This window comes from Trachurus trachurus, assembly GCF_905171665.1.
Source record: "Trachurus trachurus genome assembly, chromosome: 14".
Lineage (NCBI taxonomy): Eukaryota > Metazoa > Chordata > Actinopteri > Carangiformes > Carangidae > Trachurus > Trachurus trachurus.
In genome coordinates, this window is record NC_139903.1 from 23,325,291 (window position 1) to 23,347,027 (window position 21,737).

The window sequence follows — 21,737 nt, forward strand, 5'->3', positions numbered from 1 at the left end:
TACATTGTAAGGTGACATTGAGGTCTTTTTATTCATGTTCAACAATATACAACATTTAAAAATCCCCAATTCAGAATAAACCACTTTCAAATTCCTGAATGAATGGTCAACACCAAAATAATTTATTAAGAAAATAAACATACATTTTCAAAAATATACAGTCATTATGCTTCATGGACACTGGCTGAAATCTCAGTGAGTGAGAGATTTGTGTAGAGACACATTCACATTTCTGGTGAAGTCATAACAACTTACAGACATGTTGAAATTATTTCAGGTACAAACGTGTGAAGATGCGTCAAAATGCAGTGTAATGCTGTGTTCATCATGGAGGACACGTCAGAGTGAGAAGCAGCAATCCTCAGGTGGTCCATGTACGGCCCAAGTGCTGAGATTTGAACCCCAAACCACCCCATGAACACTCCACCCGTGTACAGACACTGTATTCAAGTTTAACAAACAATTCAAAAATACACATGGGACACTTGAAAATTGTTCCTGTGAGGTTCATTTACTGCTGAGCTGGTCTGTGTTTAAGGTGCATCCATGTCATGGGACAGCGTTTTCCTCTCTCACTTAGCTGGGGTGTGGTGTTTCTGCTGTTTTCACACTCTGAGGAAAGACAAGACACAGTATAAAAATCCAGACGATTTCAATTACATGCCATGCCACAGTTTCATCCTGACAATTTAGAACAGTCCAAACTGGGAGGATTTGGAGAGTTACACATTTTTCAGATACTGCATTTAAGTGCCAATACTCAGCTTTAATTTGAATGGGCTCACATCAATATATAAAGAAGTGAGTGCCTGTAAAATTCTATTTACTTTGCAGTACAATATTGTTTGTGTAATTTATGTTTTGATATTTTCTTACTTTTACTTTTTTTTTTTCTTGCTCGCTTACATTTATTTTTGGTGTTGCAATTATAGATCTTCGTGTGTAACTGTAGTAGATACACAATGTGTTTGTAGATAGACTGCCGACACGACACAATGGTATTGATGATGGTATCCAGTCGTCGATTACTTGTGCTGTTTGAGTGCTATTTCTTCAATAATTTATCCTGTATATTATATGTTTTATTAATTGAACAACTAATTTGAAATATGCAAATTCATTCAATTCAATTAAGTACATAATGATCCAATTTCAGTCTACTTTCTCCAATAAAAAGACATTACACATCCCTGTGTTTGTCTATCCACCTTTTTCCGAACGTCAAAAACGTAAGCCGGTTTTGCTCTTCCGGTGGAATTTTATGTTTATGTTTCCATGATTTCAGTAGTCGCGGTAAATGCATGGATTTTCTTTTCTTTTTTTCAATGAAAATCTGTAAAACACATGGATCATCACACTAGCTTTTAACAATGGATATCACACAAATTGACATCTGTGTTAAAAGCCAGCGTTAATAGATGCATTTACCGCAACTATGACAACTGAAAACTATGGAAACAAAAAAGGAAATTCCACGGGAAATGCGAAACCGGCTTCCGGTTTTGACCATAGATGACGTTCGGAAACTTGAGGATAGAATGAATCTCATGTGCTCTTTTTCAGCCTCACCTGTGAGTAACTGAATGGAGACTCTACTGGCTCTGGTCTGGTGTAGTTGGGGGGGTTGGCATCAGGGTCGTAGCCCAGACGAGCCAGCATGGGGGCGATTTCAGCCATATCGCTCATCACATCAGAGGGAATGTGGCCCACCCACTTGGAGAGGGCGTCTGTGTTGACAGGCTTCATCACTTGGTCTGTCGAACGCTCCACCCTGCACACAGAGGAAAACATGCTCAGTTTATGTGTGTGTCCAAAACAAATACTTCAGTCAACTGAAGAGTGATAAACCTGTGGAGGATCTTAAATACTGAAATTAAGACAAATCAAACAATGCAATAAAGTGAAATACAGCACAGTCACAATTAGCTATTAAAGACAACAAGCTAAATAACCCTTTAATGTGTGTTTTTCATTTAATTAGCAGGAGTAAGTGCTTATTTCACTTTCTTTGTCCCAGTTTAAGCATTTTAAATCTTCCATACATACCAACCTGTCCATCTCAAATAAATAAATGTGTAAGTGCATATACATGACTCATGGTCACAACATGTCACTTTTTTTTTTTATTAATTCACATTTCTGAGCAGGCTTAATAAAAGCGTTTTTGTGTGACTAATATTGCGCCAGTTGTTGCATGACTAATCAACATGAGGGTGCTAATTCTCTCCAAACATGGCCTCATTCCTTCAGATACACGCCAGGTTTGGGCGAAGCAGGAGGGACTAAATCCCCTGAGCTGCTGGAGACGCTCTGCTGGAATCACGAACAAATAAGTGGGGCAACACAAATTAAATATCTGCAGAGGGAAGTCTATAAAGCTTTACATGACCCTGAAAGGTTTGGCTGCTTCAGATAAAAACTCCAATCTGTCCCACAACCTGGGCTACATTTTGACAAAGTATGAAAACATAAATAAAGGTTACTGGGGAGATGGCTACCACTGCACAAACAAGAATAATGTGGTATCCGGGTTGAGTTTTATGGCTGGTTCTGCTGATAGCTCTCCAATTTTATTTTCCAAGCATTAAATAAATATAAACATTTAGTATTCTCCATCCATACCAAAACAATACAAAATTTACACAGAAATTTTGGGGATTCTTTTCTGTAAATTCATATAATGAATTTAGGACATTTTTAGCTGATGGAAATATTGGATCCAGACTATAATATATTTCAGTGCCTTTTGAAGAAGTCCCTGTGAAACTAATATAGAGCTCAGATATAATAATAATAATAATAATAATAATAATAATAATAATAATAATAATAATAATAATAATAATAATAATAATAATAATAATACATTGTATTTGTACATGTTTTTTCAAATGCTAAAGGGCATTTTACACAGTCGGAAATTACAAAATAGCAGATAGAATAAAACAGCATGAGCGTGGTGGAAATATATAATACAATCATATGATATAATAAAAACCATCAGATTAATAGATGACATAGATCATTGTTATTTGCAGTTTATAGGAGAAACACTGTGTTTGAAGAGAAGGCAGTGCAGCCAGTGTTTGGTTGTGACTCTATTGTATATGGCTGAACAAATGTCCATGTCTACACTGCTCTGTTATTATGTCACTGATAACAAAAAAGACTGTGGCTGTGTTGTCTGCTGATACCGACTGCTGCACTAGTATTTCAGGTACAGTCGTCTATTGCTACTTAGTCGACTGGTGTTCGATTCCCCTGACCCTGCACTCTGACCCCTGCTGAGGACAGGCCAATCAATGGAGTTTTAAATTACCTGTATCACCTTGCACGAATGTCATGTAACAGACATACACCATGAAAACAATATAAAAGGAAACACTGGCCAAAGCATCTGCGATTCAGTGGTGAGGTAAATCTGTAAAACTAGATTTACTTCCCCACTGAAGAATTCTGTTACATAAGATTTTGATCTGAATCTCACAATCATTAAGCAGCAGCACAGAAAAGAGCCAAACGAGAGCGAGCGAGAGAGGGAGATGGAGGAGGGAAAGATAGAGAGAATCACAGCTGCACTTTTTTTAGCAGTTTGGAAAGCATGGCACCTTTTCATCCTAAAATATACCTGCTTAAAAACACCACGATGAGCAATTATGGTGAGAATAAGATTTGTGTAATTCTGTCTCATCCATCCATCCATCCAATAGCTATATTGTTTCTCCTTATAGGGTCAGGTGGGGGTGGGGGGGCTGGAGCCAATCCAAGCTAACAAAAGGTGAGGGCAAACAACCTCATACTAGGCCTGCACTATACCAGCAAAATGTCCGATGAGCGATGACACTGTTCAATATCGTGATGATGATATGACTTGCGATAAGTAAGCAAATATTCAGGGGTGCATATGAACCATACAGTTCCTGTGTCTTTCTGAAAACGACGTAGTACATATGCCAGGCCTGTAGTGGCGCTGTAACACTGCCACACAAATACAACACAAACACAGAAGAAGTGTGGAACGCTTCTCCGCTGTAAACAAACTACAAACATTAGAAGTCGACTAAACATATGCCGATTTATTCGACATGTACACATTTCAGGGACCGTACACCAGGGACCCAACGGAAGTCCGCCATTGTTGTTGTTACATTGCGTCTAGAGGTGTAGCTCAGGTAAATAAAACTTACTCATTGCATTTCAGGCAACCTTTGCGATGACGATGAAAATACGATTGATCTTGCAGCCCTACCTCACACACTCAGATTCATACCTATGAATCCAGGCAGACACATGCAAACTCCAGTGCCAACAGTACTAACCACTGCACCGCAGGTCTAGCCCTAAGCAGCACACCATGTGCATCCATTTATCAGAGAAAGAGAGAAAGACGAGTGAACCAGTGCCATCCTCAGATGAGTAACTGACACAACCATAAACGTCACATTTCGATCATGTTTTTACGCATGTGTTTTCAACTGCTCGAGGTATGACTGGCGCCAGCTTCATCTGCGAGAGGTTTACCCTTCACTGTTGTGGGGTATCTTGTCTTGTTTGTAGTTTCAGCTGATTGTGCTGAGATTTTGAGTTATCAGCTTCTGAAACTCTCTGCTACCCTCACAACAGGAAATTAACTTTATCTTGAACATGCGACATGAAAAGCAGCCCTGCCTCTCTCCAGCAGAGAAGTTTCAGAGACAGATATCTGAAAAACCTCAGCATGTGAAACCGAAACCATTTACACGGTCAGATGCGTCTAGGGTTAATAGGTGGGCTTGGTGTACACAACCATGTCAAACACTCACTTGGACAGAGACACACCACCGGCCTTTCCGATCAGCTCTTCGTGGTGCAGCACTGATGCATCCCATTGCAGGTCAAGGAAGTGAAGCAACTTCCTCATTTCCTCCTCCGCGCGCAGGACAAGCTGCTCGTAGCGGAGGGCCATACATCTGCTCTTCCCCACCGCCTGGCACTGGCTGTACATGGTCTCCACCGCGCCGCTCCACTTCGTCAGACAGTCCCTGTAGCTGTTCAGGTCGAAGCCAGAGATAGTCACCTGTGCATGGGAAGATAAACAGAGGAATGAAAATTGGAAATGGAAAATTATTAATTTAGCCACAATGTGGCAGCAGAACAAACTTGACTAGTGTTTGGTAAGATGAACAGCGAGCAGGACTTTGCATCCCTGCAGCCATGATAAGGAGAGGGGAAAATAAACAAAAACAGCATACTTTGCGTGATATCATGGAGTGGACGGCTGCTCGTCCGTCTCGTAGCATGAGCACAAATTTGGCTTTGGGGAAGATACGCGCCAGGTATGAGAGAGACTTCAGGGCGAACGGGTCCTTGTTGCACAGGCGAGGTGCAGGCTCCCCATGGCCGACGATCACCTGAAGCACAGATGTCAAAACTGAACATTTCCACAAGACATGATGAAAGATTTTTCATATTCATATTGAGATACTGAATATACAGCAGAAAAGAAGCATGTGAACTCTTTGGAATAACCGGTTTGTATTGAAACTAAAACCAAACAAACAATGATAATCTCTTGTGTCTTTATTGAACACACCCATGAAACATTCACTGTGCTGGTGGAACCTCCTTTAGCAATCATTGTCTTGACTCTCCCTTCGTTATTCTTAACATTTTGGGCTAACAACATATCTAATACTGTGTGTTCTTCCTCAAATGATTCAACCTCCCACTCATGTTGTGAACTGACAAACTTCAGGCGGGAGAGAAAGGCAGGCTTCTCTGTGGTGTCATGCCGTCAATGATTCGTGCAACCGTGCACTGTTTTGCATTTGCATTTGTTAGACTCACGAACAAAGACACCAACAAGCTCCCATGGTCATTTCCATAATTACCTAACTGATCGTTCTGTTATGCTTTTTGGAGTGATCTTAGCTGGATGCCCACTTCTAGGGAGAACTAAATCATCTCCATTTATAAACAGTTGATTGACACTATGTTGACAATTTTTCAAGCAAAAACTCAAAATTTCTGTTTCCAGGATTAGAAAATGTGAGAAATGTGCTACTGGCCAGAATAAAATCATTTCAAAGACATCACATTGGCGCCATCCCTGTTTTCACCATTATTTAACATCTCAGAATGAAAAGATAATTGACAGATAAGTTAATAATGATACATTAAATCATAATTAACATATTTAAAGTCTCCTATAATAACATGTTGGACCCTAAATCAGAAACATATCTTTGAAACCCAAGCATTATTGCAGATTTACAGATGCCTAATGGCTCACCTCCAACAGGAACGCTCGCACGGCTGAATCCAGCACCTGGTCGGTGACGCCCGCCTCATCCAATCGTATCCTCTCCTTGACCGAGCGGCTCCAGGTGGCCCGCATGGCCAGGAGACGCGGAATCACTCTGGTTTCTTCCCCGCATCGCACGGAGTTGTGGGCATCCAGCATGACGCGCATGAGCGTGGTGCCGCTCCTGGGGAAGCCGCCGATGAAGATGAGCGGCGTGTCCTCAGGGAAGTGGTCGGTGAGGGACAGGCTCTGATTGGCCGAGCCCAGGTTGAGCTCCATCCAGCGGTGCCGGTGGCTCTTCGGGGGGCACTCTATCCCGCTCATGCCCAGGTAGAGCAGGGAGGCCGAGCAGAGGAGCACGCAGCCCAACAGCAGGCTGAACCTGCTGTTCCTCATGGTTGCTGGGTGTGTTGAAAAGTCAGGAGGACATAAAAGAAATAGAAAGGGCTGCCTGATCTACTTCATAAATTCCAGTTAAAGTCAGTTAAACCTGGACGTAGACAGGTGAGATGACGCTGAGGAGGGAGGGAGGGAGGGAGGGAGGGACGGTGCAGTCAGGTGTGAGCTGAGGACACTCCTCACTCTGTAGCTCCTACGCCCTGGTGTTGGAGAACAGGATCCATGCACGCTGCGCTCCACGGCCGACCACGTCTCTTATCCATCTTTCCTACAGCACCTAAAACAAGAGAACATGTCACGAATCTCAACAAGAGCAACACTAGAACCATTTTATATTCCTCACAACCAAACAAAATAATTGCTTCAGTCTTCGTCCTATGAATGCCAATACCATGCCAGTGAATGAGGAACTGCAGACATGAGCCAGTGCCCTGCATGAGTGAGCTATTATCAGCAGGCAGGGTGCGATGGTGGCTGCTGCGTTATTATGCCAAGAACACTTGCACACACACTTTCATAGCATCTGAAATGCGTCCAGTTTCTGCTCTGAAAGAAGCTATTCTGCATCTTTTCCTCTGGGGAGCCACTGACTCTTAGGCCATATCAAACTTCACTGCGGCATGCAACACAGACACACACACACACCCTCAGACAGCGTATCTGAAGCCGCTAATTACAACTTGCTCATGTTTTCATTCCCACTGACAGTTTCTGCCACACTGAAACGCAAAGCAATCTGTTCTACGATTAAATTACTATTGACCAAGCAAGAAGGAGCAACTTCCTCCTCTCTCCTCTTGCACACAAGCAGTTTCGTCAATGTAAACCATGGACCGATTCCTCTTATGGACGCACGACAAAAGAAAACACACAAAGGTTCAAATCGAAAAGGAAACCAAGACTTACTTCAGTAACTGTAGTACTGAATGTGTTATTTCTCGAGGCACATTTCAGCTCTACGCCGGTCATCTATCTAACAGCAGCTTATCTCCGGAGCAGATCTGGAATTTAGGTATTTTAGTTTCTCCCTTGTTCAGGCGGGATGTGGAAGGAGACTCACATCTGGATGCCACGTGGGGAACCCTGGTCTCTCTGTGCTGGAGTAGCGTGCCCATTAAATTTAGCCTGACCATCAAAGCAAAAATGAAAAACTGCTGGATATGAGGACATCTCAACCTTGCTCAGATACTTACACGCCGCTCTAAGCCAGGCTAAGTCCAGTGGCATCCACGAGCTTTACATGTAATTCTAATGCATTTCCATGCAGAGATTAAGCCACTTGGAGTTTGCAGAGAATTAGGCCAGTGGTTTAAGATATGATTTGCTGCTTCCCCCCGCTTTCATAGATTTAAAGAGCCTATTCACCTGAATTTTGAAAAAACAAACATATTTTCTCACTTTAAGAATGCAACTAACAATTATTTCCTTTATCATTCATTTGATAAATTTGTAAATTTACTTGTCAGTCACTCATCTGGTGTATAAAATGACAGAGTAGAATTTCTTAAGCTAAAGTTAAATATCTTCAAAATGTCTGAATTTGGCATGGATACAGAACTGCAACAAAAAATAATATTAAAGAATAATCTAAAACTGATACGATAATAAATTAGTTGTTTAACTCATTTCCAAGCACAAACACCAAACATTCCCTCCCACTAACTTCTCAAATGTGAGTTTGATCTTTTGTTGATCCCATGCTATAATTAAGAATATCTCAGGATTTTGGTCTTTGTGAAAGCTTCTTACTGAGCCTTGGGAATTAGGGCATTCTTTTTCATCATTTCATTATATGTCATAAACAAAACTAGAAATCATTTAATCCACATATCACTGGATATAAAAACAACTATTAGTTTAGGGGGGGGGAGTAGTCCAAGCGAAAACGTGTCAATGAGGAGTGACTAAGAAGAGCTTTTGTGATTGACATTTTTAATACTGCTAATTACACAGAAAATGCCAGCTCCTTTGAATTGGGATGGGTGTGAAGATTTGCTGACAGAGACATCTAAAGGCTTTGCACGGTAACAAAAAGAACCCATTTGCTTCGCTGCAAACCGCAAAAGGGAAGTGATAAAATATGTTTTTCCATTAGTAGTTTTACTCTACTCTGATAAATCTAAAAACTGACCTTGACAGGGCCACTGTGTTCCCTGATCAGCATCCAACCAACAAACAAATCCACGATAAGAAGAGAACAGTCATCACAGTGTGTCAGGAGGAAAAACAGCTCACTGTCAGCAGGGTCAGCAGGAAACCCAAAGGTTTAAGTTCAGTCACAGCTGCTTCATCATGAGGGTCTGCTGCCTTCACGGCCTCCTAGTAAAAAAAAAAACTAAAGTGGATGGTCCCCTTTCATGGTGGTGGTTTGGTTTCTTTGATCAGCAGGTTGTGAGGCAACCTGAAGACCTCTTCTTGTACCTCACATGAGAGGGTATGGGAGGGTACAGAGACTCTAGGCTTCCTGCTGAAAGAGGGGAAACTCTGAGAGGAAGAGCAACTTCCACATTTTACCTTCATTCTAGTTTGAGAGCCTGTCTATTGTTGCAACCGTTTCCTCTAACGCTCTCCACTACCATTTTTTTTTCATGTATTTTTGTAGGCTATGTGCTATTTTTGCTCTCACTACGCTGTAAGCCGACTAAAATGTGTGTATTCAGTGTGCCACTGGTGCATGCTGGGTATGTGCTACCAGGTGTGTATGGTGGCAACCACAGATATACTGACAGCCGTGAGCTTCACTATCACCGCAGTCGGTGTTGTATAAATAGGATTATTGCACAGCTGCAAAGCGCAGGCCCAGCAGCGACAGCACATCTGGCCTGGCTCGGATATGAATGTTGTTTGAAAAAAAAAAAAAAAAAGCACCCGAGGCAGCAGCAGCAGCACCGTCCCCACCAGCCAGGTGGATGACCTGCTATCAGTCAAACGCACCGTGACAGACCAGCGGCCACGACAGACAGCCTGTCAGCGCGGTGTTTAACCCTCCGTACCTGACGTGAACGGACTCGTTTGTCCGTGTATAGGTGGCTAACACACGTTGTAAATATCACACTGGTTTAAAATGGTGTTCACTCACCGACGTCTGTGAAACTGACGAAATCCGAAGAAAAAAAAACACACATGAACCTTGATCCAAAAGACCGAAACGACGTCCTCTTCTACCCGCACAGATACAACGGTGTTTCCCCTCATGTGGAGACTTTATCTCTGGAGGTCACAGCAGACATGTTTACACCGTTAAGTGTTTGTTGTTTTGTTTTTTAACATACACAATTAAACAACGTATCGCCGCTGGCTGTGGACGTAACTTTGCACCGTACGGAGTGCAGCCGTAGCCTCTGTTCAGAGCTGAGGAGGAAAAAAACACACACACTGAGCACGAGCGCTGATAGGAAGGGGGGGCTGAGTGCTGATTGGTCGATGGACGCTCAGAATTCTAGAACGCAGCTGCTTGGACGCTTCTTATTGGTGGATGTGTTAAAGGGCAATTCCGCCGCTGTGGCAAAAACCAACCCATAAAACGCTCCTCTTTTTTTCTCCTCCTCTCCTTCTTCGCACTGAAGGATAAAATTACTTTACCTCATCGACTCGTATGCTCTCAGTTAAAAGCCCACTGGGGAAATCCAATCATAGCGTGGGATTTAGTGTGGAGGTTGAAGCTGCCTCATTTCATTTACCCGCCTTTTCATTAGTTAAGCCGATAGGGCAGAGCGATAGATATTTAAACGCTCTGCCCCAGGGTATCCATGGTACTCTGTAGCCTTTCTGGACATAAACACATCATTTTACATCACATATTTTAACAAATAAAACCACAGGCCATCATTATTGATAAGTGACATAGTCATACAGATCATACAAATATAACCTCTTTTTTAATTAATAATAAACATGTGTTTACCTGGCAGTAAATAGTAAAGAAGTCATTTATGTAGTTACTTATGGTACTTTTAATAAATGCTATGTTGATACAGACACCTTTAGTACTCTCACCTGTAGAACTTGCAGTGCAGGACTGTGGTATTAACACTTTTCCTGTGGCCTCTGTGGAGAATATTTATAGATTAAGCCACCCAGTACTAGTGTATGCTGGTTAAAGTTAGCCTCACCACAATAGATTCATGGACAACTAATTATAATCTCTGGGGGTATGGGGTATTATTGTGCATGAAGTATATATTGATTTGCTCCTTGAAGCATATTAATGCTAATCATTTCTTATTTAAGGGAGATTTGGGGAATCAGACTACATGAATTAAGCCATAAATATAAAGTGAAAACTATTTGGACCATGATTTGGACATTCTTGCAAAACCACAAAATATCAAATTTAGAAAAGTCGTGGATAAAGAAAGAACAGGAAATGATGTCACAAAAAACAGGAAATGCAAAACAGAAAGTTACATGAGTCTAACCGGTCTAACCCGCACATCCTTCCTCTGCTACTCCAAAACACCCCAACACAGAAAACACCAGACCCTGCAGCTCAAGAGTTTGTGGGTTTATCAGCCCTCAGTTTAGTGTTTAGTGTCATCCTGCATTACAGAAACATGTATCGGTGGAAAAATAACACATGCTGAACCATCATCTTATGTCAGGAGGAGTAACTAATTACCACTATAAATCTAAGACATGCTAAAATAACAAAATTTATAACAAATAAAACCAATGATGTGTTGTGTTTTCGGCATCCAATGAGTGCTCTCTACCTTTGTCCTGCAGTCACTGACCTATTGTACACGGATGTTTGTGATAAGTCAACTAAACAATCAAACATTGCCTCACTAGTCAGTTAAAGTCAACATGATTATATTATTAGTGTACAACACAGGTTTACTGTTGCATCGAGGATGTCGAGTGAGCAAATGCTGCTAACCCCAAGAGACAGCAGAAAATGGGACAGGTGATACCTTATGAAACCAACATGTATGACAGTATTTTGATCTGGAAAATGAAAGTACGGTTGTGTGTAGGCAGTGACAGAAAGGCATACAACCACTCATTTAACACACATATGTGGGCTTTAATTTGCCGGGAAAGACGGCTGATGTGAGCCACACTACACAAACAGATGTGACATTGTTTACCATCGTGTTCCAATCCAGTTGTGATGCTTAGTTTTCAAAGCTTTTCTTGATTACAGACCAGCTGAACAGTCTAAATGTAAGTTTCCATTTAATCAACAGGGGAACTGGCTGTTAGGAACGTCCCTGCTATTATGTGGTGCATGGAGACGAAACACTGAAGATGTCTTCTCTACATGTAGGTGCCACCACTTTCAAATGAGATTCAGATGCAAAGTGCTAATTTAGCACCAGTTCTTCACAGTCTGTCACACTCCATCACACCAGACCCCCATGTCTTATTTTATATGTTCATTTGCACATCAGTCAGAAAACATCTGCAGACTTAAAAAAAAAAAAAAAAAAAAATGTGTGAACTGCTGACTCAGCTCTTGGTTTACACTTTGTTACATTTTGAAAAAGTCAGCACCTTTCCAAAGAAGATAACACTTCTACCCACGAGTAACCAACAAGACTCTTCTCTTGGTTGTTAATCTCTAATAATACTGTCTGACCAATGCAAGTCTAAATGCATTACTGACATATTACAGCTTTGGAAGTAATAAATCACCATGGTACAAACTGGTGACTAACGTTCAGTCAGAAACTAAAAATAAAACAGGTTAATAGCAGACTGTCTCTGCATGAACATTGTCGGATGTGAAACAGAAATTAGACGAGTTAGATGCAAAAAAAAAGGTCCAAGTGTGACTCACTGCCCAAAAAGCTGTACTTATGAAGGTGTGCCTATGCCAGGTCTGAATCCAGCTGTATCTACAAACCTAAATAGAAATCACAACATGCTGGTTTTCTCACAGTCATGTAATGAGGTCCTTTTAGCCACGGCCAGGCAGCCGCTGTGCATCCTCTCCGCCGGCATGTTGTTCAGTTCAAGCAGCGATGCAAAACGGCTCAGGTGGGGTCAACCTGTCCACTCTAAAGCTTCCCTCCTTTTCTTCACCTGCGCTGGGTCACGACTGTTCGCCGCCTTCGTCCATCTCCGCCTCTGCTGGAGCTGCGTTTTCCTGCTCAGGGTCACCGGGGAGGACTCCTGCCACTGTCTGGATGAGCTCCTCGATCTGCTCCTCTGATAGACGCTCCTCACTCTCCTCTACCATCTGAAAACACACAGAGAATTAAAACCAAACACACCTAATTACGGAGCACTAAAGAAGCCTTTAAGTGTCTATAATTCATGTTTTTATAATGATAATAATAACAATAATGATGATGATGCATGGAAATATAATGTGTTAGGTCATTGTTTCGCCCTCTGGCTTAGCTCTGTGTTGTTTTGTCTGACTCTCACCACTGTAAAACAAAAAACAGGTACAATCTACCTGCTCAGCATCAAAGATTGGATAGACACAGTTTGCAACTTGCTGTTGAACACAGTGGAGCATTTAGCAGTTGAACACACAGATATTTCCCTCAGGCACCAGACCAGAACAAAGCTAGAAGCATGTGAATATTAAACCCGCCTCCACACCACTCCACTGCACGAGGTGTAAATAAGCAACAGTTTGGTAGCAACTGAGATCTTTAAAAGGCGATGATACCTAAATGAAATGTTGTGAGCTGCCTTCTCTAAAACTATTTGGTGTTCTGCCACATGACACAATGCACATAAACTCGCCTTGACTTTTACATGTCAAATCAGTTTATCTGCAGTTGACCAAACAATCTCATCTCAAGCTTCCTCGGGCAGCTGTTGTGGAGCGCTCTCAGTCTCGTCACATGAGTTTCAAGTGCAGGGGGAGTTTACAAGTTGTCATGGAACAGTGGATGTTCAAATTTCCAACACAGACAAGAGGTCATTCAAGGGCCCAGGAAAGGTTTGAAGTGGGCACTTGTGCAGCTCCATGACAACAGTCTAACTTCACCTGCTGATGAAGATTGTGTGATACAATGGAAAGCACAACAACAGCCACTTGAAGCTTTTTAGGACTGCTTTTCCTATTATGACGTATTCAAATATTTTTTGCTTTGTCAAAGAAACAAACAAACTACTGCTAACAGCATTAATGTGTGGTTTTGTAACGCAGATATTTGCAAATTTCAAATGACAGCAAGAGGTGATTGAGAAACAGGAACTTAAATTCTGAGAAATCTTTTTTTTGTGTGTGTTTATCGAGCTGCTGGTCTGAGAAGACTTAATCGTTTGTTCATGTTTCTGGTGATGCACTGGATGTCCGAAATCCAAAATGCTCTACGTATGCATCTCCATGATCCAATCAGTGACACAGATTCAGGTCTTTTTAAAGTGCCACTACTGACTGAGTTACACTAATGGAATCAATGGAGCCATTTACGCAACAGTGCCTGTCAAAAATGACTCTGTCCACCTCAGTCTATGCAGCTGTAACTAAAAAGATTAACACAGAGTCTTAAAGGGGCAACAGTGGTGTTGTTTTATGTTTTCTAAATGCCAAAGATTATTCATCAGTTCACTGGTTGGTTTGTAAACTGGTGAACAAAGTGCATTGTTGGGGACTATTTTCAGCTGTGAATTAATACACATTGGGTGCTGCAATGAGTATTTCCATACAGTATAGGGAACAGGCTCAAAATAAACTAGTGCCCATGTTCACCATGACAAAGAAACACGGCACCCAGGGCAGCAGAGCAGCTCATTGGTGTGTTTTTTGAACAGTTACTGGACAATAACAGAGCTCGAGCTTCCTCTTGCTCCAACTACACAGGCAATACTTCTCCGCAGAAACATTTTTGCAGGGTGTGTTGACAAGAAGAGAAGACAAATAGAGAGATACAAAAATAGTAACTGATTAGTAAAACACTCACTAGTTGAATTTCCACTGCCGTCTGTGGCCGGTGGTTCAGTAGCTGCAGTTTCTCGGCCCTGATGACATTAAGGAGCAGAGCATCATCGGTGTTAATATAGAACAGTAAACAGTGTGATCTACAAGTGAAGACCAGTGCATCTTATTTTTTCTAAATACCAAATGAAGACATGATTTATGCCTTCGTCACATCTTACTGACTTTGTGAGTTTGTGAGGCATCATGGTGGTGAGGAACTCTTTGACAATCTCGGGTCTCTGTCTGCTGCAGGGCGTCATCGACAGGTACTTCAGAGTCTGTGTGGAAAATGCAGAGGAAACTGTAGGCGTGCTTTTGTAAAAAAAAAAAAAAAAAAAAAAGTGCAAATGCATTAAAGTCAGTGATGAAAGAGAAAGAAGACATGATCCAACCTCATACGTGATGGTGTTTAAGTTCTGCTGCCCGGGGCTGTGCTTGTTCTTCCCGCTCTCCTTCCTCTGTTCCTTCAGGTCCGTCAGGAGTTTGAACACCTGAGAAACACAAACAGACAGATCTATGTTCACATCTCTTGTCTGAACAGAGAGCAAAACAGATGGAGTCATATATATATATAGAGAGAGACCAACTCACCTCATAGTTACTGAGCATAGCAGCGTTTGAGTTTTTCCTGAAAAGAAGAAAATTAATCTTTGAAGTCCAAAAGCTTATTTTCAACCATTAGATAATGTATACGCAAATATCAAAGGACAATTTACTTTGGAGCATTTAGCCCCATCTCAGTCTTCTTTTAGTGAGCAGCATTTGTTCAGCTGTGACTAAGGTAACATGAAGACACCTGAGACTGTGAGATGGTGTTCAAAGCTTTGAAAGGAGGATGGTGGATTTTGGAGCTAGGTTTTACTTAGCTGCATTTACATAACAAAATTAATTAACAGGGAGAGAAGAGTGTACAGGAGGCAGTCTGTTTTAATTTACTTAGATAATCAAATATTAGGCTATCATGTGTAATGTGACCATCAGTACAGTGGCAGAGAAAAATATATTTAAGAAAACACCACAAATATACATTGTAGATTATTTAAAAGTGCTGATGACTAATTGATTATCTGATATTTACCAAGTCAACTTAAAGTTCCTCTGGTGTTAGCTTGTGGTTGTCAAATAGGAGTTCAACTTCACATGCTGCTTAACGTTATCAAAAATACTGGGCTAATAGGCTACAATAAGCACACGGATCCAGTGTCCGTTCATCTTAAGCAGGAGTTTTTCTGTCCTAATCTTTTTTTTCTAACTCTGATGAGAGATTTTAAAACGTGTGTAACACCAATTGTGTCGTTAAACTCCGGTAGATTGACGTCGAAGCTTTTACTTTTATACAAAAACCGTTTGTCTACAGCTAAATAAAAACTACAAAGTACAAAGTAAGTCCAAATAATGTCAATGAAAATAATTACGACTTCATGATCAATAAAGAAAAATCTTACACTTCCATTTCGCCAGCCGCTTGGTTTCAGTCCGTTCTCCAAAAGTGTCCGTGTAGAAAATGTTGTCTGCGTCAACAGTTCCGCTGACAACATTGGTGATAATAACACCAATACCACCGAGATGATGCCCTTATTTTTTTGTATCTTTATTAGCTCAAGTGCTGATTGTATTAATTGCTGTCTTTTTTGCAGGAAACTGTGTACGCTTTTCAAAAGCATGGACCACACCTAAGATAAAACATCAAACTGTCAAAACATCTCCACCTAAGGTTCAAACCATGTAAACACAGAGATGCACAAACCAAGAACCTGTAGAAAGAAAACTTGTATTTCAAGATGTGACTTTATACTCACAGTTCCTTCAGTCCCATGTAATAGGCTATACACTTTTGTCAGTGTAAAAAAAATGAGGACATAGTGCCACCCTTGTAAGTATATCAATAACCATCATTCAAACTAAATACCTAATGTCAGATAGTGTATTGTTAGTACATTAGCCTATCATGTTGGATATGTGCATAACAAATCTGCATCACAGATTTGTAAACATACATTTCTGATATAGTAGCCTACAGCTGTTAAGCCCTCAAATCAAGGGGAATTGTGCACTTTTTGAAAGAAACATGAAACTTCTACCATAGTTAGTTTATACCATGAGGTTTATTTTCAGATCGGGAGGGAAGTCAGATTTGACTTCTGAGGCCCGGGAGAGGTCAAATCCAAGATGGCCGCCAATAATATTCAAAAATGGATATTGCTGGTGTAGCCGATGTCGATCTGGCCCTCTGCGTTGTGTTTCTCACGGCCTGCCCTAGGTGGGGTTCGATCCCACGACCTCCTGTACCGGAGGCGACGATGCTAACCTCTTCGCCAAGAGGTTGACAACCACTTGGCGGGTTGGTTAGCACGTCTTTTATGGGTGGAGTGAGTGCACATCCGTTACACTCACCCCCGCTGAACTCACTCCACCCAGGGCATCCGGGTCACGGCACCACTGTAGCCGATGTCGATCTGGCCCTCTGCGTTGTGTTTCTCACGGCCTGCCCTAGGTGGGGTTTGATCCCACGACCTCCCGCAACCGGCTTCGGTCGGTGAGTAGAGCCGTTCGTGACAGGGTTGGGGCGCGGCCGGATGGTGGTCGCCCCTCTCCTATCTCCGCACCGCATGTTTGTGGAGAACCTGGTGCTACATCACTTGCAGACGACCTGATTCTAGGTCAGGGTTTTGTATGTAGCAGAGCAGCTCCCTCGCTGCGATCTTTTGGTCAAAAACAGGTGTTTTTGGCGAAACCAGCCTATGTTCTACTGCCGTTTACTAAAGAATGGATAAAGGTAGAAACAAACTTTTTCTTCCTAATGAAAGAAGAGAGTCTACTCTTTCTCTTGGTAGTTTTGGTGTTTACATGTTTACATGAACACAATATTCTGTGGGTCTTGAAAGATCTGTAAAAATGCTCTAAAACGGCTGGCAGTATGGGGCTCTCTGCTCTGAAAATTGCTGGCAGCCAATGAGTTAATAATAAATCAGTTTAAAAAAAGAACTTATTATGATAATGATTATTATTATTGGCACTATTATCATCATTATTAACATCATCCTCACTGTTAGGTGATTATTTTGGAAATAAACTACCTTTTTGCACCGTTCACCTCCGCATAATTTGTCCTCCACATTGACCTAAATGCATTTTCTTGAATTCTATTGGTCTCAAAGGTATCACCAACAGAATGGGCACCCAAAAGTTAGTGGGAAATGACACCTTAAGTGTTTTTCTACTGTGTTTGGTTCCAGCAATATCCATTTTTGAATATTATTGGCGGCCATCTTGGATTTGACCTCTCCCGGGCCTCAGAGGTCAAATTTGACTTCCCTCCCGATCTGAAAATAAACCTCATGGTATAAACTAACTATGGTAGAAGTTTCATGTTTCTTTCAAAAAGTGCACAATTTTCATGCTTAGCCGCTGTACTAATAGTGAAACTATCAGGTACCAGCTATTTGATAAAGTTTTCTTAGTGAAACTCAGAATTTGATCTTTGACCTCTTATTCAGACATTTTTTTTAATGAATAACAATAATAAAAAAAAAACATAAAGATTCAATCTAAAAAAAAAACGACTTCATTGAACACCAGGCAATTCATCATCATTATTTAATTATTTCTTAGATTATACAATGGATAAACGATAATAAAATAATGTATGCCACCATTTTATCCAGATAAGATTTTTTGTAATATCTCAGTTGAAGTGGCCTTTCTAAAACAGCAACAAACAAAAAAAAAACACAAGAGTGATTTTCTTTTACAGTATGAAAAAAATACATCATCCAATAGAATCAAAATCTCAACTTCCAAAAACACATGAAAAATTGGTAAAACTTTGATTTGTGGTTCAAAGTGCAAGTTAAAAACATATATATTACAATGACTTCATATAAAGTTTAAAGTTTGTCATGTAAAAGTAGATCATCATCATCAGTGTTTAGCTCAGCACCCGCCCCATGTGTTGAGGCTATAGTCCTCACTACAGGCTGCCCCGGTTTGAATCCTGTGTGTCATCCCCCGGTTTGAATCCTGTGCCTCAACCCCCCCCCCCCCCCCCCCCCCCCGTCTCTCGCTCAACTCTCCTGTCCATTAAAGCAGAAGTAAGCGATATTTTTGTGTTAATGTAAGTCTTAAAGGGATAGTTCAACATTTTGGCAAATTGGCCCATTGCCATAATCGCTATAGTCATAGCAGTAGGTTCGTTACCTTTATTTGTCGGTGTAAGCTATTTTTAGAACGGAGGAGCGGAGCGGCAGGCTGTTCAGAGCTACACTATGGAGGCTAATGGAATTTCTTGGTTTCCCTCATCAAACTCATCAAATACAAAATCCCAAAACTCCAAAACGCTTTCGTGGACAAGTTGTGAGCTGCACAATCACCACGCTATGAGATAATAATAGAACGTTACGAGACAGAGTTGTTTTAGAGGTAAATTCATGCAAAACCGCTGATGCGCGTTGCGTTCAGGGACAGTTTTTCAGCAAGCAGACTCTGTATTTACCTCGAAAACGGCTCCGTTTCGTAACGTTGTGTTATTATCTCATAGCGTGGTGATTGTGCAGGTCACAACTTGTCCACGAAAGCGTTTTGGAGTTTTGGGATTTTGTATTTGATGAGTTTAATGAGGGAAACCAAGAAATTCCATTAGCCTCCATAGTGTAGCTCTGAACAGCCTGCCGCTCCGCTCCTCCGTTCTAAAAATAGCTTACACCGACAAATAAAGGTAACGAACCTACTGCTATGACTATAGCGATTATGGCAATGGGCCAATTTGCCAAAATGTTGAACTATCCCTTTAAATAGTTATATCTTCCGACAGCAATCACTTACATAGAGTGTTTGGACCGAAACACGGGTCTCTCAGTCACTCTGCTCTGCTCTGAGCTGAGGAGAAAACTTTTCTCGTAATCCTACAAGTTTTATCCAATGAGGAGAGAGAACAGCATGCAGGGCTGTGTGTGCAGCCAAGGGATGCGCCTGAATGTGGTGATGTAGGGACGAGGGCGGGGGCTGCTAACTCCATCGGCTGACGTTATGGTGCGTTCAAGGCAACTCGTGTTTTTCCGACCCGTGAACTCGTACCAGATCGAACTGGTACGAAAATTGTGCACTTTTTGAAAGAAACATGAAACTTCTACCATAGTTAGTTTATACCATGAGGTTTATTTTCAGATCGGGAGGGAAGTCAAATTTGACCTCTGAGGCCCGGGAGAGGTCAAATCCAAGATGGCCGCCAATAATATTCAAAAATGGATATTGCTGGAACCAAACACAGTAGAAAAACACTTAAGGTGTCATTTCCCACTAACTTTTGGGTGCCCATTCTGTTGGTGATACCTTTGAGACCAATAGACTGTAAAGCATAGAAGCATAGACTGTAAAGGTCGGAAGTTACGAGTGGCCGTTATAGTGCACTTTCACAGGTAAAACAGGTCGGAAAAACACGAGTGGGTTGCCTGGAACACTACAAAGTCGTAAGTCGTGACTTGAAGCTGTAGTAATTTACGGTTTCAAAAGCCTGCCTGGAACGCAGCATTAACCAAATGACCGGATCGCTTACTTCTGCTTTAAGGGCGAAAAAGCCCCCCAAAACATACATAATATAATAACATAATATACATCCATGGTCTAACAACCAAACTTGGCAGCCATTGTTGGAAATTGCTGGCCGTATTTTGTTGCCAGTACGCAGCAGTGTCTGACTACACTTCACTCATGTCCATTGGCGCGGGTTCCTCTCTCTGAGAGAGAAAAGCAAAGAACATCTTCAAAACATTGTCATCGCTATAGTGCTCTAGCTTACTCAAGCTTCTTCTGACTGTATCTTTGAAAGCTGTGAGGTTTCTGCTCTCAACCAGTTTCTTCACATTGCTCAATATGTCCTGGTGGTATGGAAAATCGGAGGTGAGGTAACTCCTCAACACACCAAACCTTCGTCTCTCCACTAGCTGGACAATGATGTGTTCAAGAATGTCAGACAGGTGATAGCCAAACTCTACAACACTCTGTTCTTCACCTCTTGCATTGTCGTAGGTGTAACCCCCTGAATGCATTGCAACAACTCTGCAGTACTTGTCAAACACAGGAGAGCCAGATGAGCAAAAAGAAAAACAAGAATTGTAATTTAGCTTCTGACTGTGTTGTAGGACAGATTGAACCACACTCTCAAAGAAACGGCGAGTAACAAACTGAACGTGCTCTTGATTTTCCAGGTAGCTCTTCTCCACGAACTCTTGACAGTTATCAGATGAAATAATCGAGCATGGATCAATTTTTTTGATTCCTCCATAAGGATGCCCAATTATGCAAATACCACCACCACTTCCCGGACGGAATCCACAGTGTTCTAGGAGACCGTCAGGCAGTTGTTCCTTTCCAACACTGAGTTTCAGCAGAGCCCAGTCGTGTCCAGATTCATCTGCAAAAAATTCAAAACCAGCAACCTCTGTCACGTCCACTATCCCCGTCTCTTGTCCTCTGTCCATCTCGTCAAGACTTTCATAGGAGAAGTTGACGGTGACCTTCACATCAAGCTGTCTTCTGTCGTCATTATAAATGTCTTTGATGACATGGCCATTTGTGAGGACAAAGTTATCAAACAGGAGAAAGCCAGTTCCCCCTGGGCTCCCATTTACTGACACAAGACAAACAGAACTGCTAAGATCCATAAGTTTCTTCATAATTCTCACTTCTGTGCATGTCTGCTCATTCTGCCCATACTCCACCCGCAAGAGATTCTGGACACGGGAAAGCTTAGGAAATGTTTTCTTCCCTTTCATCGACTCGTTAAACTGCAATAACAGTTGACTCTTAATTTTTGCTGATTTGGGTATTTCACACATTATTTTTTCTGTTGCTGTCTTACTATTTATCGTTTGTTTCTGTTTCAGGGTGCTGTTGTTTTGTGAAGCACTTGTGGTGGACTGATGTGAAGCTTCTTGGTTTTCATGTGTCTGAGACTCGTTTGGCGATATGTAAGTGTCATCAAGACTGCCTGGCTGGCTGTCTGGAACCTTAGACTTATCGATCAGTGTGATCCTGTGGGTTTGACCATCTAAATCATCAACGTTCATTGACATTTCTGTTTCTAAATCACGGCTTGGACAAAAGAGTCCAAAGTTCTTGCTGAATAGAGTTTTCAGAAATCTACCATCTCTTCTGAGAGCTTGCTTCACAGTT

The 21,737-nt window shown here is 41.6% G+C and overlaps 3 protein-coding genes across 3 annotated transcripts; all 3 read right to left on the reverse strand.

Moving 5' to 3' along the window:
- LOC310997622 (protein-tyrosine sulfotransferase 1-like) lies at positions 1-10,047 on the reverse strand. The gene is made up of 6 exons (XM_083987391.1): positions 9,762-10,047; positions 6,272-6,959; positions 5,232-5,390; positions 4,803-5,056; positions 1,570-1,771; positions 1-612 (listed from the first exon to the last, which is right to left on the reverse strand). The coding sequence occupies exons 2-6, from the start codon at positions 6,677-6,679 to the stop codon at positions 577-579; spliced, it is 1,059 nt and encodes a 352-aa protein (XP_083843517.1). The 5' UTR covers positions 6,680-6,959; positions 9,762-10,047; the 3' UTR covers positions 1-576.
- A 1,464-nt stretch (positions 10,048-11,511) lies between these two features.
- Positions 11,512-16,057, reverse strand: crcp (calcitonin gene-related peptide-receptor component protein). Its single transcript, XM_083986327.1, has 6 exons — positions 16,013-16,057; positions 15,159-15,195; positions 14,960-15,058; positions 14,751-14,845; positions 14,551-14,608; positions 11,512-12,866 (listed from the first exon to the last, which is right to left on the reverse strand). Exons 1-6 carry the CDS (start codon positions 16,018-16,020, stop codon positions 12,720-12,722), a joined length of 444 nt encoding a protein of 147 aa, XP_083842453.1. The 5' UTR covers positions 16,021-16,057; the 3' UTR covers positions 11,512-12,719.
- Positions 16,058-20,260: 4,203 nt separating this feature from the next.
- Positions 20,261-21,337, reverse strand: LOC310996525 (serine protease FAM111A-like; the record flags this gene model as incomplete). Its single annotated transcript, XM_083985947.1, has 1 exon — positions 20,261-21,337. One exon carries the CDS (start codon positions 21,335-21,337, stop codon positions 20,261-20,263), a length of 1,077 nt encoding a protein of 358 aa, XP_083842073.1.
- Between the last annotated feature and the right edge of the window lie 400 nt (positions 21,338-21,737).

Bases quoted from the DNA above. Each gene is read 5' to 3' on its own strand.
- crcp (XM_083986327.1), bottom strand. The intron at 15,059-15,158 runs GTGAGTTGGTCT...TGTGTTTCTCAG, and splicing joins CTATGCTCAGTAACTATGAG to GTGTTCAAACTCCTGACGGA. The intron at 12,867-14,550 runs GTGAGTGTTTTA...GTGTGTTTTCAG, and splicing joins CGGCAGTGGAAATTCAACTA to ATGGTAGAGGAGAGTGAGGA.
- LOC310997622 (XM_083987391.1), bottom strand. From the start codon at position 6,679: ATGAGGAACAGCAGGTTCAGCCTGCTGTTGGGCTGCGTGCTCCTCTGC. The intron at 5,057-5,231 runs GTATGCTGTTTT...TCCCATGCACAG, and splicing joins ACTCCATGATATCACGCAAA to GTGACTATCTCTGGCTTCGA. The intron at 613-1,569 runs GTGAGGCTGAAA...GTCTTTCCTCAG, and splicing joins CTCCATTCAGTTACTCACAG to AGTGTGAAAACAGCAGAAAC.